At 41.2% G+C, this 19,510-nt stretch overlaps 2 protein-coding genes across 2 annotated transcripts in view; one reads left to right on the top strand and one right to left on the bottom strand.

Moving 5' to 3' along the window:
- Window positions 1-15,969, bottom strand: part of ALDH5A1 (aldehyde dehydrogenase 5 family member A1) — a 40,980-nt gene extending 25,011 nt beyond the window's left edge. Inside the window, exons 1-3 of the mRNA XM_043978448.1 lie at window positions 15,391-15,969; window positions 3,649-3,732; window positions 1,295-1,465 (exon numbers count right to left, since the gene is read on the bottom strand). Of these exons, the coding sequence (XP_043834383.1) occupies window positions 1,295-1,465; window positions 3,649-3,732; window positions 15,391-15,765 (630 nt within the window). The 5' untranslated portion in view covers window positions 15,766-15,969. The remainder of the gene's footprint in view (window positions 1-1,294; window positions 1,466-3,648; window positions 3,733-15,390) is intronic.
- Window positions 15,698-19,510, top strand: part of GPLD1 (glycosylphosphatidylinositol specific phospholipase D1) — a 67,409-nt gene continuing 63,596 nt past the window's right edge. The window contains exon 1 of the mRNA XM_043978446.1: window positions 15,698-15,804. Within this exon, the coding sequence (XP_043834381.1) occupies window positions 15,764-15,804 (41 nt within the window). The 5' untranslated portion in view covers window positions 15,698-15,763. The remainder of the gene's footprint in view (window positions 15,805-19,510) is intronic.

The following is a 19,510-nucleotide window of genomic DNA, read 5'->3' as shown; positions in this document are numbered from 1 at the left end:
TCAGGGGTTCTTAATTCATTTTGAGTTATGGACCCTTTTGGTAGTCTGGTAAAGCCTATGGACCCTTTCTCAAAATTTTTTAAAACTCATAATTGAAGAAAATGCAAAATTTCAGTTAGAGGTCAGTGAAAATAAAGATGCATTTTTCCCATCCAAATTCATGGACCCCCTAAAATCTATACATGGACCCCAGGATTTGTGGACCCTGGGTTAAAAACTCCCCCAATAGATGTTTTTGAGGTTCCTCCTAACTTTGTGTAAAAAAGATTATATGACTTGAACATTTTTGATGATGATGATGATAATCATAAGTTAAGAGAACATTTTGCAAAACGTGACCCATATTACAAAAGGGCTTTTTAGTTTGAAGTGTTATACAACATAAAATTAAGCTTAAGAAACTTATTAAATCAAGTACAAAGATATATCATTAGGTTACGTCATCATGCCACCGAATTACCTTTTCCATAAACATAGCCCTTGCATTCCAGTAACTCATCCCTATATGACTCTTAACCACTAATTTTTTTTAAAAAATATACTCTCACCCTTCATTGCCACACCTAACATTATCAACAAAAGTACCGAGTGACCTTTGAAACCTTTGAAAAGGAATCAGGAAAATCAAGAATAGGTTCAGAAATTTTAGAAGGATTCTAGTCGTCCTGTGACATTTGTTGGGGTTGGGGTGTAGGACCCCTGTGAAAATGAAAAACCAGAAATAACTCTAGGCCCCGCCCCAAACTTTTACTTTTAATAATTCTGATCATATTTACTTAACATACAAAACAAGTAAGATAATACACCACACTCATAAAAATTAGTATCTCATATGCTATTAAGAGCTTTTGCAACTACCATTGCAGCTGTAGCACTTGATTCAAGAGTCCTTCTCCTAGGAAAAGCACTGTGGGGAAATTATGTGACTGAGTCTAGATGGTAAAGAGAAGGTAGTAAACAATAAAAATAGATTAATAATATACAGTATTTACACACTGACGACTTACTAAATTTTTTAGTTTTCTTTATATATGTGTATTGTCTGCAATTTTCTGCAGTATATGGCAGACCACTAAAAATTTCCATTTAATTATTAAATTATCCACTTACTTATTAAATTTCCATTTAATTATCAATGGCCAATCTGCAAATAACTAAAGCTGTGAATGTGAAATGTGAACGTTGAGGGATGACTGTATGCCTTATCATACTGAAGAATGAATAAGCTATTTGTTGAGTCTCATCATATCCCTATAAATGATCCATCCAGGATCTAGCAAATCCTTCCACTTACTGGGGTGATGATGGCAGCCACCCCAACAGGCTGCTTTAGGACCAGGCCCCTCCTGTCCTTTGCAGGGGTATAAATGATGTCTCCATAAATGCGTCGTGCTTCTTCAGAAAACCACTCCAAGAAAAGGGCTGAATAAAGAACTTCTCCTTGGGCCTCCTTTAGGGGCTTTCCCTAAAATTAAACCAGAAGTATATAAAGCAAACATCCATTACTGAATGACCTGTGGCTTCATCAGGGGTAGGGGGAGGTCTTCCAGCACTGAAGAACTACAACTTATACTTTTCTAAAACTAGCTAACAACGCTGAGTAAAATGATTTGTCGACAGTCACACAGTTAATATCAGAGGAAGGATTACTTCTGACCTCCTAACTCTATCTACTAGACCATTCCACAAGTGACTAAAGCACTCTTGACACATCATTTAAAAAAAATGTATAATAAAGTCACACATTTGATATCTCTGATATCTAAAAGGCTAATATTAAGTTCAGCATTTTGAAAAGACGAACAAAAAGAAAGGTCTGTATATATGATTTTGTAGTCTTCAAATTTATTGTTTGTTTTTTGGGGTTTTTTGTGGGGCAATGGGGGTTAAGTGACTTGCCCAAGGTCACACAGCTAGTAAGAGTCAAGTATCTGAGGCCAGATTTGAACTCAGGAACTCCTGAATCCAGGGCTGGTGCTTTATCCACTGTGCCACCTAGCCGCCCCTGTAGTCTTCAAATTTAAAAGATTATAGTCAGTTTATCCCAATTTCCCAATTCACCAATCTTCCTGTTGTAGAGAAATTCCTCAGTTTATCACGGGTCTCAGAAAACAGAATCACAATAGATGAAGGAAATAAAAGTTAGGTTATGGCAGTTAGGTAACACAGTAGATACAGCACTAGGCTTGAAGTCAGAGAGACCTGAGTTCAAATCCAGCCTCAGACACTTAACTGGTTGTGTGACCCTGGGCAAGTAACTTAACTTTTATTTGCTTTAGTCTCCTTGACCGTAAAATAGTGATCATAATAGCACCTACCTTTTTTTTTTTAAATAACAGTATTTTATTATTTTTCAGTTATATATAAGGATAGTTTTCAACATTTGTTTTCATAGGATTTTTAGTTTCAAATTTTTCTTCTACTATTCCTTCCCTCCCTCCTTTCCAAGATGGAAAAGCAATCTGATATAGGTTATATATGTACAATCACATTAAACCTATTTCTGCATTAGTCATATTGTGAAAGAAGAATCAGAGCACAAGGGAAAAACCTCAAAAAAGAAGAAAAAAAACCAGCCCCAAAGTAGAAACAGTATGGTTCAATCTGCATTCATAATCCACAGGTTGTTTTTCTGGATGTTGAGAACATTTTCTATCATGAGTTCTCTGAAATTGTTTTGGATCATTGCACAGCTGTGAAGAGTCAAGTCTATCACCATTGTTCATAACACAATGTTGCTGTTACTGCAGCGCCTAACTTTCAAAGCTGTTGTGAGGATCAAATGAGAAGTCTGTAAATCTCTTAGCAGAGTACCTGACACATAGCAGGTATCATATATATGCTAGCTATAATAATTATCATTATCATCACAATAATAATTATGATGTCATGATGCTATATAGATAAAAGTCTACATTTGGTGCAGGAATTTTCAATTTTCATAGCTATTCAGGAAAATGGGCAAGAACAAGGGATGACAAGTATATAGTCTAAGTACTTTCACTGGTCTCTTCCCAAAGTCACCAAAAAGTGAAGAAGGCCCCAAGCAAGATGGATGGACCCCGTATCAAATCTGGACATGGACATGAACAAGAGTCACAGAGGCAGGCATGGATGGGTGGTGATATGCATAGTTAGAAAGAACTTCCAAATCAATGAGACCACAGATCCACTGCAATATTTGACTAATCAGTAGGCTGAGTATCATTATTTTATTTATTTATTATTTTAATTTACTCATCTCTCACTGTACAATAACAAAAATATTAAAGGGAATACAAAGGCCTTTGTTTAGCAAAGGAGTCCTGAATACACCCAGACACACCCACACAGAAGAGATGCCAGGGCCACCCTATTCAATACATAGCTGAACAAGAATCCCTCTATAACATACTCAACAAATGGTCATTCTACCTCTGCTTAAAATTACTCTTCCATTTTTTAGCATAAGAAAATAAGGAGAGCTTCACTTGAACCTTTCAGACAGATTGATAGATAGACAGACAGACAGACAGTCTCAGAGGAGCATATTTATACATCAACCCAGCTATTGGCTACTTACTGATCTTCGGGGCAGCTTCAAGCCAGAAAAAATCACTGACCAGAGGAAAAGCTATGGGAGTCAGACAAGCCACTCGCTGTACTCACATTTTCAGCTGTGATTATCTTGGCAAGGTCATCTTTATTCTTTATCATCAGATCATACCACTTTCGTAGTAATGAACTCCTTTCCTAAAGGACAAATAAAACACAGAGAACATTATCTAATTGGCCCTTGGTTCAAAGAACTATAAATTCCTCAAAACATTCCAGCCATGTGAGATGATGTGAGCAAAAGAGAGAGAGAGAGATGGGGTAAGCCCAGAACTCAAAATTAAGAGCGAAGAAATCTGTGTGATTGAGGTTGTGTGAAAGGTAACAGTAAGAAATGAGGCTGGGAACAGAAAGTAGAGTAATTTCCAGTTTGGTCCAGCCCAGCCCAAATGATCTTCTGATTGTTCCCTATGGAAGACTCCATTCTCCATCTTTGTGCCTTTGGTCATGCTGTCCTCCAAGCCTAGAATATATTTACCTTTCCTTCTTGGAATTATTGGTTTCCTCAGCTCAACAGCTACCTCTATGGGAGATCTTTCTTGATCTTCCTCAGCTTTTAGTGCCTCCAATTAAAAAAAAAAAAAAAAAACTTCCCTTGTATTTATTTCATGTGCACTTACTTACCTTCTGTGTACACAGGTGTCTCCCTCAATATAAGCGATATATTGAGGGAGGGCAGGGACTGGTTCAATTTTGTCTCTGTAACCCCAGTGCCTGCCATACAGTGGGTACTTAATAAGTTGTTGATTAATAATAAGGATGGGATTTTATTCGATAGGAAATGGGAAATCAAGGGTTTTTGTATATATTTTAAAGTGATAAACAATCATCATCAAAAATAATTAAATGTAAAACAAGGAGTAAAAATCTTATTGTAAAAATCCTTAGCCCTTAAAAAAGTCATAACTGAATGAATAAAGCAAAAAACAAAATAAGAAATGACAACACTTGTTTAGTCCTCCTATAGGCTGACAAAAAGTTCCACCACCTTGGGCCCAGTTTTTCCTCCTTTCTTCTTTTTTTAATCCTTTTTGCTGCTAGGTGGCACAGTAGATAGAGCACTTGCCCTGGAGTCAGGAGGACTTAAGTTCAAATCTCACCTCAGACACTTACTAGCTGTGTGACCCTGGACAAACCACATAACCCCGATTGCCTCAGACACCCAGGGCCATCTCTAGTAGTCCTGATGTATGTGTGTGTGTGTGTGTATGTATGTTTTGTTTTTGTTTTTTTTTTCAGGGCAGTGAGGGTTAAGTGACTTGCCCAGGGTCACACAGCTAGTGTCAAGTGTCTGAGGCCGGCTTTGAACTCAGGTCCTCCTGAATCCAGGGCGGGTGCTTTATTCACTGCGCCACCTAGCTGCCCCATCCTGATGTATATTTTACCACTGGACCCACATGGCTCTGGAGAAGAGAGTGAAGCTGGTGACTTTGTATAGCCCTCCCTCACTTAAATCCAATTCACTGCAGGTCATGACCACCAACTTCCAATGTCATGGTTCTCTTTGAAAAGGAAAGACAAACAACAACAATCCTTTTTGAATAGAGGGCTATAATTGGTGTATGTCTGCAGTCTAAGTATATAAAGTTCTGGTTCTGCTGATTTTATTCTATATCAATTTGTAGAGGTCTTTCCATACTCCCCAGTATGTTTCATAGTTATATTTTAAAAACAGTATATTTCATTACATGAAGACATCAAAACTTATTCAGCTATTCTCAAAACTGCTGACCATATAGAGTGTTTCTATCTTTTTTTGCTATGACAAAGAAAGCTATTGATGACATATTTATGTAGATGAGTCCCTTTTATGAAGTGTTTTTTTGGAAATTCCTAGCAATGGAATCACTGGGTAGAACAGTTTTGTTATTTTCTATCCAGTGCCATATTGTTCTTTTCAAACAAATTTGTTAACCATGGCAGTTCCACCAGCAATGAATTTTTACTATTTTTGTTTGTTATTTCTGCTCTCTTATTGGGTAAAAGGTGGCATCTACTGATTGCCTTGATATGCATTTCCCTGATGGTTATAAGAAATTTAATTATCTTTTCATGTGGTTACTAACGGTTGATATTTCCTCCGCTGTGAATTATCTGTATCCTCTCACCATTCCTCCAGTGAGGAAATATATATTATTAATCTTATAAATATGCATTACTTCCTTATAGATTATAGATCTTTATTTGATATGCGGGCATTTAAAAAAAACTAACCAGTTTCATTTGTCCCTAAGATACTGCCTTTTGTTATGCAAAATTCCTTTATCATAAGCAACTATTTATCAGCTTGAAGAAACCTGGGGCTGAGAGTGGAAGATCAGCTACTCCTTTCCCAAGGCAGATAACATCAGAGAAAAGCAAGTATACAGAATAAAATGTAGGGAGCCAAACAAGGGGATTGGGAGAAAGCGACTTACAAATAAAGACCGGGATTCACTTCTCTGCAGAGGTATTTGCAAGGCTTCAGAAAGTCTCCTCTTCCCACAAAAAGTTTAAAGAAAACCCTCCCCCAAGAAATGGGGCTAATTCTACAGAGAAAGTCGAGAGGGGAGAACCAGGGTTACAGAGTAGTCTTACATGCAGAAGGTGGGGGCCATCCAAGAGGGAGTAAGTAGATAGTTTTTTTTTCCCCCAAAGCTAAACACCTCCAACCTCCTACCACTGTCATAATCAGACCCATTTATTTTGTCTCCAATGATTTCTTCTGTCTGATTGCTCATCAAACATTTTTGAACACTAGAGTGACAAGATCAGGTCTGTGTATGAGGAAAACTGTCTAGCAATGGTGTGTAAGATGAAGTGGAGGGAGGAAAGACTGGAAGTGGAAAGACCAGTCAGAAGGTTACCATAATAAAATAGGGGAGAGGTAATAAGGGCCCAGTCTAGGGTGGGGACAGTAGAAATGGTAAGGAGGGGACGCATACCAGGGATACTTCAGAGATAAAATGGATAGGACTTGCCAACTGATTAGAAATGTGAGATGAAAAAAAAATAAGAAATGTGGGATGAGGGAAAGGGAGGAGTCAAATATGACTCCAAGGTTACAGGCATGGGTGACACTGTCAGTGGTATCACCATTTCCCCAGAGATAGGAGAATCAAGAGGAACAGGTTCTGGTGGGAGGGTGGAAGGAAATATGAGTTCAGTTTTATTCATGTTGAATTTGAAGTGCTAATGGTCCATACAGGTAGTGATGTCCAGCTGGCAGTATGACTCTAGTTTCAGAGAAATATCACAACTAGAGATGACAACTTGAGAATCATCCATGTCAAGGAAACAGCTTCAAACACAGGACTGATGATCACCAAAGGAGAGGGTCCAAATAAGGAAGAAAACCAAAGACGGAAGCTTAAGACATGCCCAGGTTAAGGGACAGGAGATGAGAGATAAATCAGCACAAGAAGCGAAGGAAAAACATTTATAGAAATAGGATAAAAAGATGAAAAATGACATAAAATCCTGTCTTTTAAAAGCCCCTCATAAGATGACCTCTACCTACTTTTCCAGTCTTTTTCTAGGTTACTTCTTTTTATATACACTGCAATCTAGTGAGTGACACAGGATTCCTTGCTTATCCTCCAACAGAATATTTTATCTCCTAATTCTAGGTATTTTCCCTCCTTCCTTGTCTCCTGGCTTCCTTCAAGTCTCAGTTAAAATTCCACCCTCTGGGAGAAGCCTTACCCAAACCCGTTTAATGCTAATGCCTCCCTTTAGTAACTATCTGCCGTTGTATGCACACTGTCCCCCAGTTAGATTGAGGGCTCACTGAGAGCCCTTCTTTGCACCCTCAGCACTTACCACTGTGTCTGGCAAATAGATGCTTAATAAATCAATGCTTGTTCACTTGACCTGGCATAGTCCCTTCCTTCAAGGAGCTAGAATCTACTGGGGGAATATGACAGACACAAATAAGTATGATACTAGGTACAATGTGATAAAGGCAAGGAGAGATCTGGACAAAGCCTTCTAGGAAGTTTTGGGAATGGAGAAATCATGTTCAGATTGGGGGACTGGGAAGGGAAAGCTGGGAAAGGGGAAGGACTCAGGGAAGGCTTCATGGAAAAGAGGGAAGCTGAGCTAAGTTTTGGTTTGTTTTTTTTTTTTGGTGAGGCAATTGGGGTTAAGTGACTTGCCCAGGGTCACACAGCTAGTGTTAAATGTCTGAGGCCAGATTCGAACTCCTGAATTCGTATTCCTGAATCCAGGGCCGGTGCTCTATCCACTGCACCATCTAGCTGCCTCCAGAGCTAAGTTTTAAAGGAGGAAGAGTATTTCAATAGCGAGATAAGAGGAATTGCAAAATCCGGAGAATTGAAAGGGCCCTAGACATCTAGTCATATACAAACGGAATCCTCTATATCCCCAATAATTGTTCAGACAGCTTCTGTCTGAACCTTTCTGCCGAAAGGCCTCCAAGTCAATCCATTCTTTTGTAAAGCTCAAAACAGAGGGGAGAGGTGGGTGTTCAAGACATGGGAAGTGAAGCGGCATGCATGAATGAAGAGGCAAGGTGGAAGAGAGAAGGAGGGAGGGGGAGGAGTAACGTGCTTGTGAAGAGGCTTACATACCAGGCTAAGGAAGAATGTTTCCTATCAGGTAGGGATATTCAAAGCACATTAGGTGTAAGGATGCTTGACTAACAGAACATGTGCCTACACACCTGCCAAACTACAAGCACAAATTATCCTGCCCCTATATTCCCCAAGAAGAAAATGTCGACATGAGTGCTTTTCCTAGTCTATGTGTGAACAAACAGTCTGAACCTGTATTCGCACTCTTCTTCATCTGGATTATTCCTCCTCACTCTCCTGAGTGGCCCAACAAGTTTCCTTTTATTACTTCATCAGGGTGTTCTTTAGACCAGTGCCCGTAAAACTTAAAATGCTTGGCGCTCCTTGAAAAAAAAAGGCGTCATAGACCTTTAATAGCAACAATAAAATACCAGTTACATCTCCTTTACTCAACACAACACGGAGCCTATGAGTTCATACATGTAAATACATAAACATATGATGCAAGCAACAGGTCATTTTAGGACAGATGAAAGAAAAACGAAAACAGGACCCGTTGGCAAGAAAAAAGCATATGCAAGTCTGGAGTAAACTTCTGAGGTCAAGAAAGATCACTAACACAGAAGATGACACTGTTGGAGAGAAAAGAGAAATGGTTATTACCATTTATATATTTGTATATGACTAGAAACTAGAATGAAGAGAAGTTTGCCAGGGAAAACAAAAGGATTAAAAAAATAAATTCTGCCTCCAAGATGAAATAATACACTGGTTCCAGTCCAACTATATGGAAGAAGGAGGAGGGAACAGAAAGAATAAGTGATTCTTGAACTCCAGGCAAGGTCCTGAGAATGCTGTGGGTAGTACAAGTATTATATCTCCATTTTACAGAAGAGGAAGCAGACATCAAGGGCACTTCAGAGGGGAGGGAGCTTTGAACCTAAAGGTCCCTCATATTTCCAGGACCCCAATATTCTGGCGAGTCACCCAATTAACGCTTTGTATGTTAAATTTTGGCCCTTACTATAGCAACATTACATAACAATTTAGGGAACTGGGGCTGAAATCCGAGTCTCCTGACAAGTCCAAAGCTCAGACAGGATCTGAGCCCATTTCATGGAGCAAACACAGGGATCCACCTGTGCTAGGTCTCTAGGTATGAAACAGATGACAACATCAACACTAGCTGTTTCTAGATTTAAGAACCCTTTGTTTCAGAAATAAAGATGAAAAGAATGTCAGAACAGTGTGGTTCATCTAATAAGATGGCATCCACAATCAACTGTTTATTCCCCTATATGAAAGAGGAAAAACTCCCACCATAGAGGTTTCTACTCTCTTTACCACTGTGATTTGGTCAACATCTTCTGAGGTGAAAATCTCCCCCTCCTTTGTTTTCCCTTTCCTATTTTCCAGCCTTGAAACTACAAAGACATAAGTCGAGGTTGTGCCTCTAATACACACTGGCTGGGTGGCCCAGACAAATCTCCAACTTGCAGAGAAAATGTCAACCTGCAACTAGAGTTTTCTTTTCTTTCCTTTTTCGAGGCAATCGGGGTTAAGTGACTTGCCCAGGGTCACACAACTATTAAATGAGGCTGGATTTGAACTCAGGTCCTCATGACTCTAGGCCCAGTTCTCTAGCCACTTTGCCATCTAGTACCCCTAGAGTTTTCTCACTCATGTGCCTTCTATCATGGAAATCTCAGGTTGATTTCCTATCCCAATCACTTTCATTCCTATCTACCTCTGCCCAACTCCCAACATAGTCCATATCCTCCCATTCCATTTCAACCTTTGGGACCCCTGGCATTGTTTTGGGTTTTTTTGTTTGTTTTTAAATAAACTCCCTTTCTTTCAAACTCTTTACTCTCTACTCATTACATGTCATTTCCCACCTTCTTGCACTAATGAAAATGGCTTTCCCTAAAAGATACTTTTCTTTCTTAAAAAACTCTCCAGTACTGGATGCTTCTCTCAAATCCTGTGACAGGATGAAGAGAAGTGCTTCTCGCACCTCACTCGAGCTTCTGGATGGTCCCTTTGTTGTCCAGACTCAGCAACCTCTTCTTTGACATTTGCTCCATCCATAAACACCCTAAATCCACCCTAAACAGATCTTGGTCATAATCATCTGTTGTTCCCTGTCATTCTTCCTACCTTCTCAAGGAACTGAGTACTTAGTTTATAGTTTTCCTCTCCATCCTAATCTCTGCCCTCATTCTTAGGAAATTTAACATACCTAGGATGCTCCCTTGTTTTCTTTTTTTCCCCCACCTCATTTTCCCAGTTCATCATAGTCCTCAATTTTTATGACCTATACTTTCATTCTACCTCAGCTATAAAGAAGGATGGTCATACCCTTGTATCTCCCCATGACCCATAAGGGTTCTACTTCCATAAAATACAATTGATATTCTCCACTCTGCCATCTTACACCATCAGCTATTCTTCCATTTCCTTCCCCGCATTACTCTTCCTAAATATATGCTTCGTCCTTGCAAAGATGTCTAGTCACTTATCTCGAGAGGTAGTTGTTAGGATCAAATGAGATATAAGTAAAGCAGTTAGCAAAGTGCCGGGCATATAGTAGGCGCTTAATAAATTCTTGTTCCCTCCTTCCTTCCCTGTTTCCCCAGATTCCATTTCATCCTTGCTCTGGCTTCATTTTCCTCTCTTCAGTTCAACTATACACCACCCTCTCTCTTCTTGAGATTTAAGTCCCAGGGATTCAATCCTTGTCTGTCAATCATATCTTGTTAAATACTCCCCTTGAGATTCTCTCTTTGTTCTTGGCTAATCATGGCCTTCTTAAATTCTAATTTGGAGCCGCCCTTACCCTCCATTTTCTCCACTCCTACTCTTGTGATTCTGGTAAAAAATCATATAATCATGCTGACTGGGTTCACCATAAATGTATGTTATTGCATATTAGTCCCTTGCTACTACATGGCAGTCCTTTTATTCTTTGACTTATACTCACCTATACTCCTCATAGCAGCTATTTCAAAATCTTCTCAACTCTCCTCAAACCTCCTATACCATCTCCTCTCACCTTCCTCTCGGCAGAGAATCCTGCCTCCTAGCCTCCATTGCAAGTTCCTTCTTTTAGTCTAGTCTACTTTCTCATCTCCTCTGCTCAAGTGTCTGATAAAAATGTAGTTCTTTTTCCTTACCAAAAGTCCACCCCTGTATTTGTGCTCTTGACCCACTCCTTCTCATCTTCTCTGGAAATTTCCCCACTTTGATAATTCTCTTTCTTTAAGATCTCCCAACCTCCTTATCTACTAGCTCCTTTCCTGCTGCCCACAAATGTCCAGTTTTCTCCCATCTCTAAAAGAAACAAACAAAAATCCTTCATTTAGTTTTTTCGCACACTCAAGTTATTTATTCCCCAGTTTCCTATTTTAGGAGAAGAGTCTTACAATTATCCCTGTTTCCTCTCTTCTCATTAACTTCTTAAATCCTTTCGAGAACCTGGTTTCTAATCCTCACACTCCACTAAAACTGCTCTTTAAAGTTAGCAATATAGGGGCAGCTAGGTGGCACAGTGGATAGAGCACCAGCCCTGGAGTCAGGAGTACCTGAGTTCAAATCCGGCCTCAGACACTTAACACTAACTAGCTGTGTGACCCTGAGCAAGTCACTTAACCCCAATTGCCTCACCAAAAAAAAAAAAAAGTTAGCAATAATCTCTTAATTATTAAATCCAGAGGGCAGGTAGGTGGTGCAGTGGATAGAGCACCAGCCCTGGATTCAGGAGGACCTGAGTTAAAATGCAGCCTCAGACACTTGACACTTACTAGCTGCGTGACCCTGGGCAAGTCACTTAACCCTCATTGCCCCATGAAACAAACAAAAAACTATTAAATCCAGAGGTCTTTTTTCAGTCCTCATGTTACTTGACCTTTTTGTGGCTTCTAACAATGTCAACCACCCACTTTTCTAGCATATTCCTTCCTTTGGTTTCCATGACACTTTTCCCTTTTGGTTCTTTCTATTCCTTCCATTTTGATTGTTATTTATGGATCTTTGCTTTTCTCCCACCTATTAAGTGTAGGGATTCTGTCCTAGGCTTCTAACCCTAACCCTAACCCTTCTCTCTCTCTCCAGTTTCTTACTTGGTGATCTCATCAAACCCCAAGCATTCAATTATGCAATTCAATCTATGAAATGAATCCTAAATCTATATATCCTAATAGAGTCAACCCTAATCTTACTGCTGAATTCCTGTCATGGGTTATGAACTGTTAGATCTCTCCATCTGGAGGCCCCACAGGAATCTCAAAAAGTCAACATGTATAAAAGGAACTCATGATATTTTCCCCTAAACCTATGCCCCCTTCAAATTTTCCTATTTTTTTATTTCTTTTTTTTGGGGGGGGTGAGGCAATTGGGGTTAAGTGACTTGCTCAGGGTCACATAGCTAGTAAGTGTCAAGTGTCTGAGGCCAGATTTGAACTCAGGTCTTCCTGACTCCAGGGCCGGTGCTTTAGCCACTGCACCACCTAGTTGCCCCTTCCTATTTTTTTTAAAGATAATACCATCCATTCAGCCAACCAGTTTTGGAATCTTGGTGTTACCACTGATGCATCCCTTTCCTTTACCCCATCATTTTCAATTCCACCTCTACAACTGGGACTCAGCCTTTTTTGGGTCATGGTCCCCTTTGGCAATCTGGTATCACTTATGGATCCCTTCTCAAAAAATGTTTTTAAATGCATAAATTAAAGGATCACAAAAAATCAATTATATTGAAATACATTTACCAAAATATTAAAAAAGCAATTTTTGGACCCTAGATCAATAATTCTTGCACTACACCATCCTTTCACATGTTCCCTTATTTCTACTCACATAGTCACTCTTGCTTGGTCTCCTGCAAAATGTCATTGGTCTTCTTCAAAATGAGATAAACAACAACTGAGCTCCATGCTTCCATGGTCTCTGCCCTTTATAATCTGTCCTCCACACCGTTGCTAAATTGATATTAAAAAACCCCACAGATCTGATCACATCACTCTCAGTCTAAAATTTTCAATGGCTCCCTATTGCCTCTATGATAAAATACAAAATCTCCAGACTGGCTTTTTTTTTGGTTGTTGTTGTTTTTTTTTTAAGTGAGGCAACTGGGGTTAAAGGACTTGCCCAGGGTCACACAGCTAGTAAGTGTTAAGTATTTGAGGCCGGATTTGAACTCAGGTCCTCCTGACTCCAGGGCTGGTGCTCTATCCACTGCACTATCTAGCTGCCCCCAGACTGGCTTTTAAAGTCCTCTACAATACATGTTAAACTCCAGCTTGCCAGGTTCCTGTCTGCAAAACTCCACAGTGCACCCAGCACCAGATTAAAATGTAACTGGGAAATGTTTAACAAAGTAAATAAAAATACAATAAGGAACAGAAAATGTGAATTTGTGCAACAGAGCACCAGGCCTGGAGTCAGGAAGACCTGAGTTCAGACACTTCCTAGCTGTGTGACGCCGGGTAAGTTACTTAACCCTGTTTGCCTCAGTTTCCTCATTTATAAAACGAGTTAGAGAAGAAAAGGGCAAAACCCGCCAGTATCTTTGCCAAGAACCGCCCCCCCCCCCCCAAAAGGGGTCACAGAACCAGACACAGCTGAAAACGACTAAACAACAAAGTCAATATGTGGCCTATAGGATCTACTGCTATTGAGTCTGACACCAATTAAGTCTACAATTTGACTGCTTACTACCTTTTCAGGCCTGTTACCTATTACTCCCCTTCATACTACATACATTCCAGCCAAATGGGTTGAGTAGACATTCCCCATACATAGTATCTATCTCCTGCCTCTGGACACTGTCTGGGTCTGGAATATACTATCATCTCACTTCTGCCTCTTAGAAGCCCCAGTTTTCTTCAGCAGTTAGTTGACTTAGGTGATGCCATCTATGGAAAACTTCCGGATCCCTCCCTCAATTTCTTTCTTTTTTTTTTTTTTAATTTCTTTTTTTTTTTGTGAGGCAATTGGGGTTAAGTGACTTGCTTAGGGTCACACAGCTAGTAAGTGTTAAGCGTCTGAGGCGGGATCTGAACTCAGGTCCTCCTGACTCCAGGGCTGGTGCTCTATCCACTGTGCCATCTAGCTGCCCCTAGTCTGCATTCTTTTGCTTGACTTTCTTAATTCCTTCCCCTATGCATACCTTCTTGATTTTATTTTCTTTCCCTCTTGTGAATAAATCTCATGAAAAGGATATGTAGAGAAAGAAAAGGGAGAGTTGATACTAGAACTAGGGCATTTAGGGTTAGTGGCCAAATAGGAAAAGGGAAAGGTAATCAGTGATTGGTTGCCCATGTTATTGTTGCCCTTCCTTTTTGAAGAGGACCATGACAGATGTCATGATTTGCAATGAATGGGGGTTTTAAGAGAGGAAAGGCTGGGCAAAGTCACTGGTCTCACTCTCTCCTCCAGAGCCATCTGGGTTCAGTGGCAAGATATATATATCAGGACAACTGGAGATGGCCTCGGATGTTGGAGGGAACCTTGGCCTGTTAAGCTAAGGCTTTTCAAGGATCTCAGTTTGCCTGAGGCAATGCCCATTCAGTGATTAAGGTTAGGAAAGAAGAGACGCAAAGAAAGGCCTCTTGTACCTAGTCAAAAAAAAGAGGGGGAGGGGGAGAAGAGGGGGAAGACCCTAAAAAAGTTACAATTACTATTTAGAACCACCCAGAGCCATTAAGAGGCCAAAGAAAGGCAAAATGAGGCCTGGTCTGGGCCTTACTGTTGACCAATCAATGAGAGTCAGAATTATTTAGGTTTAAGGAACGGTCCTCAGATGGTAAACCCCAAGAAATCTTGCTGAGGTTCCTGAAAATTTGTATTCCTTAAGGGCAGAACGTCCACAGGTGAGCGTATGATTTCCTATATGGAAAGGAGAGAAGAGGAAAGGAAAGGAGGACAGAGTGAGGCTGGTGACTTTGCAAAGCCCATCCTCAAGTAAATGAACATCTTTAAGAAAGAATCCCCTTCCTTCAAGCGTAGTGGAGCTTCCCAGATCCAAATCTGGGAGACTGATTCTCTCTCTTTTCTCCTGGGAGGAGAGGGAGATTACTCTGAGTTCAGAGGTCACCAGCACCCAATCACTGATTATCTTTCCCTTTCTCTCTTTTGCCATTAGCTCTAGATGCCCTAGTTCTAGTACCAAACCTCACTGATGGGTAGTAGGGTTGACCTTGGCGAAGTCCCCTTCTCTGGGGGAGGAGAGTCGCTTATTCTGGCAGGACCCACTTTCTCTTCCTCCCCAGGGCGCTCTCACCTTGGCAGAGACCCCCCTCCAGCTGCAGAACGCCTGGTGGGCAGCGCTCACGGCCCCCCGGGCCTCGGCCGCCCCGCAGTCCGCCACTCGTCCTAGCTGAGCACCGCTGGCCGGGTCCTGCACCGGGAAGGTGCCTGCGGCTGCGGGCAGCCAGCGGCCCCCCACAAAGGCGTCGGTGCGCAGCAAGGTCTGGGGAAGGCCGGCCGGACCCCCGCTGTAGCCTCGGAGCGGGTGGGGGCCGGGCCCGGCTAGTGGCCCCGCTGGCAGAGGCGGGAGAGGGAGAGAGCAGCGGGGGCGGGGGCGGGGATTAGCGCCAGTAGGCGGCCAGGCCAGTCGCAGGGCCCGGCAGTTCTGCAGCTGCAAGCAGCTGGTCATGGCTCAGGAGGCGGCGGCGGCGGCGGCAGCAGCAAACAGGCGAGTGAGCTCCGGGGTTTGGGGTGAGCTGGATCCGGGGTGCAGAGAAGCAGCGGAGCAGAGACTTGCAGGCTGAGGCGGGCGGAGCAGCGAGCGCTCGGGGTCGCGCAGCGCAACCCCAGTACGCACTCTCCCCACGCCCCCTTCTCTGGGTCCGACGCCGGGCTTCTTCCTCCCCTCCTCCTTCCCTCCCTCCCTCCCCGGACTCTGCACCTGGCTCGATGCGCTGTCCCCGCGCTAGCTGCTCCCTCCCCCTTGAGCTCACGGCAAACCCCAGCACGCTCTGGCGTTACTGGTGAGGAGAAGGGAGCTTGGAAGGCCATTCTAGCCCGGAAATGTATCCGCCAACCTGAAAAGAGGTTCGCTTTCCTCGGATCTCTCAAAGTGGAGATTTCCTATTCGGGTCTGGGGTTGCACTAGATGCCTGCGGAGCCCCCTTCTAGGGCTAAGATTCGGGGGTTCCTTTCCTCTGACATCCATCTAGCGCCCCTCTTGTGCTTGAGGCGTTCTGGTGTCGGGTCCAAGATTTACCTTCGTCCCCAGCCAAGGGTTAAACTGTAGCCGGGACTCTGCGCAGGGAACCTGGTCCCTGGCAAAGCCCAGTACTTCTTGCCCCCACTTATAGCTTTAGCATCCTTTTCTCCATCTCAGCATCTCTCCGCAAATAAGAGAACTTATCCCTGCTTCAGAGATTTGGTTATATATCCTTTTGCCCATCTTGTATGATAAAGATTCGCATCTTTGTCGCTGATCTAGGAGGATTTAGCCAGGGAACCTCTCAGAGAGGGAATAATGTGACTTCTGCAAGGGCGAGTGCTTTTCTTAGGGACTCTAACTGGTCTTTCTGGTGGCAGCAGCGGTGACATAAGGTGCTCTTTGGGTATTAAAAAAACGACCAGGATTCTTCCTTCATCCTAAGCACTGTCACATGCATTTGTAACTATTTATAGAATTAAAAACAAATACCTTATCTTAGTATTTATGGCCCGTCACAATCTGATTCCATTGTATCTTTCCAAATTTATTTCTCACTAATCCTATTTCTGTAAGCTCTGGTCCCATTGAAGTAGACCACTGGTTATTTCCTGATCTTGCCCAGCTTTCTCCCACTTTTGTGCCTTGATGCAGGCCTTCTTCCTTGTCTAGCAGGACACCCTCTAAACTTCAGCTTATCAAATTTTTTCTTTTACAGCTCGTGTCACCTCTTCTATGAAGCCTTCTCTGACTCTCCCGTCCCTTCCCCCAGCTTCTAGAAGTGATCCCCTATTTTCTTATCTCTCTTTTACATACACTTATAGCTTCTGACTTCTAATAGCTGTTTGTCTATTAGTCTTATCTCCTCATTAGCTTGTAAACTCCTTGAAGGTGTCCACTTTTTAGATGAGACCTACCCTAATTCCCCTCCCTTTAACCCACTCACCCCCATTACCTTGTATTTACTTGGTATACATTTTGTATTTTCTTATATATGCACATAATTTCCCTGATAGACTGTAAACTTAAAGGCAGTGGTTACTTTGCCTTTGTCACCTCCATACATAATAGTCATTTAACAAATGATCAACTTGTATCATCTTTATATCAATGACTTCTGGTACACTCCACTTCACATAGACCTAGTCAGTTCTTAACAAATATATACTAAATTATATTAAATTGACATGCACTGCCAATCATCAGAACCCCAGGCCTTGGCTGGTTCTTACAGGAGCATTATATTAATCATACACCTGTGCAAAGAACTGAGCCGGTCTCATGGGATTTCAAGTGATAGTACCACATTTTTAAAAAAGAACATTAAAAAAAAAAAAAACCGGGGCAGCTAGATGGCACAGTGGATAGAGCACTGGCCCTGGATTCAGGAGTACCTGAGTTCAAATCCGACCTCAGACACTTAACACTTACTAGCTGTGTGACCCTGGGCAAGTCACTTAACCCCAATTGTCCTGCAAAAAAAAAAAAAAAGAACATTGAAGTTGTAAACTTATTTTGCATTAGGAAACTTATTCACTTAAAAACAAAGAGCAGAATACAAAAGGCTTGTCACCTCTTTTCAAGGCAGAGCATGTTTCAAAATATATTTTTTCTTTTAAACGTATTCAGTCAGTATACAATCATTTATAAAAGCTGTATATATATTTTTTCATTCAATAACCTCATTACATTTATAAATGCAAGATTTACACACCACCCCATCAAGAAAAAATAAAAACTCCTTACAAATATCTACATATATTTCATACATATAAAACAGTCATAGGAGTGCTTCATTAGAGTTAGGTGTTGTTCAGTGGTCCTTTTAATGGTGCAGCAAAATACATATAAATTTGTATAGATTCCGCCCCCCCCCCCCATAAAACACCTCAAAAAGTTACCTAAGGTCTTGTAGTGAAACTAGGCCCATGATAGTACCACCTTTTGATGGACATTTGGGAGCATGTCCTTGAAATGTGCTTGTAGATGTCAAAGTCAGTCATCTCATTTTTGTCCAATATCCATTCTATGCAAGACTTAGTGCTAAAGGCATTAAAGACCAGGTGACATGCCATCATGCGGGGAAATCTCTTGTTCACACAAGCCATACAGATTCGGTTAAATTCTACAAACAATATGTCCAAAGCACTGGGCTGGGCTGGGCATACAAAGACAAAAATGAAACTGACCTTGTTCTCAAGTGCTTACAGTCCTGAAAGAGGTCAATGGTTTTGGTGACCAATTGACTTCGTAGAATAAGAAGACTCAAAGAAAAGAAAGGTTTTAAATAGGAATAACTGAAACGTTTAATTTGGAAATACATGTTGGCCAGTCATGACAATAATGAGAGTACAATTGAGTTGACAGCCTGAGAATTAAGCAATTTGTCGAAATGAAGTCACCCCCACTACACATGGGTGTGTCTATCTCATTATTCTTTGCCCTTGGAAGTATTGGTCTTTCAATCAAGAACCCTGCTCTCTGAACCTGTGGGTTCAGGTTAAACTAAATGACAAATATTATATTTGGGATTAATAAATTGGATTTTTGGGGCAGCTAGGTGGCGCAGTGGATAGAGCACAGGCCCTGGATTCAGGAGGACCTAAGTTCAAATCTGGCCTCAGACACTTAATACTTACTAGCTGTGTGACCCTGGGCAAGTCACTTAACCCCAATTGCCTCACTAAACAAACAAACAAACAAACAAATTGGATTTTTTTCCTTTCCAGTATTGTATTTATCAATTGTAAGTCTTTTTTTGGATTTCCAAATTTTTAAGCCTTTGACTTTTCTAGCAGTAGTTTCTTATTTACAGGCAATTAGGGTGGGAATTTTTTTTATTCTCATGGCATCACATTTCAAATTTGATTTGAAGCCATAAGCCTAGAATATTAGTCATTATTTGTGGCGTGTGAGTTGGATTTATCTTAGGTTTCTATATTTTCTTGGGTGAACTGAGAAAGAGTGAAAAGAGGGTGGCTTATAACTAATTACATGTAAATTGTATCCTTTCTCAAATCTGAAGAATGTCAAATTGAAAACTGGCCTTTTGTAAAGGTGAATTTGCATTTTTTCATTCAGTACCTGCAGAGGGAGTACTTCTACTTGACTATCTCATCCAGTTGAGATTCTACGATTTAGAGTTAAAAAGAACCTTATCATGTAGTCTAAACCCATTAATATTACAAGTGAGGAAACAGGTCTAGAGAGGCACAAGATCATGCATGTAGTA

Source organism: Dromiciops gliroides, chromosome 1, assembly GCF_019393635.1.
Source record: "Dromiciops gliroides isolate mDroGli1 chromosome 1, mDroGli1.pri, whole genome shotgun sequence".
Lineage (NCBI taxonomy): Eukaryota > Metazoa > Chordata > Mammalia > Microbiotheria > Microbiotheriidae > Dromiciops > Dromiciops gliroides.
Note: the sequence above shows the minus strand (reverse complement) of the source record. Positions and strands in the feature narration are given on the sequence as shown.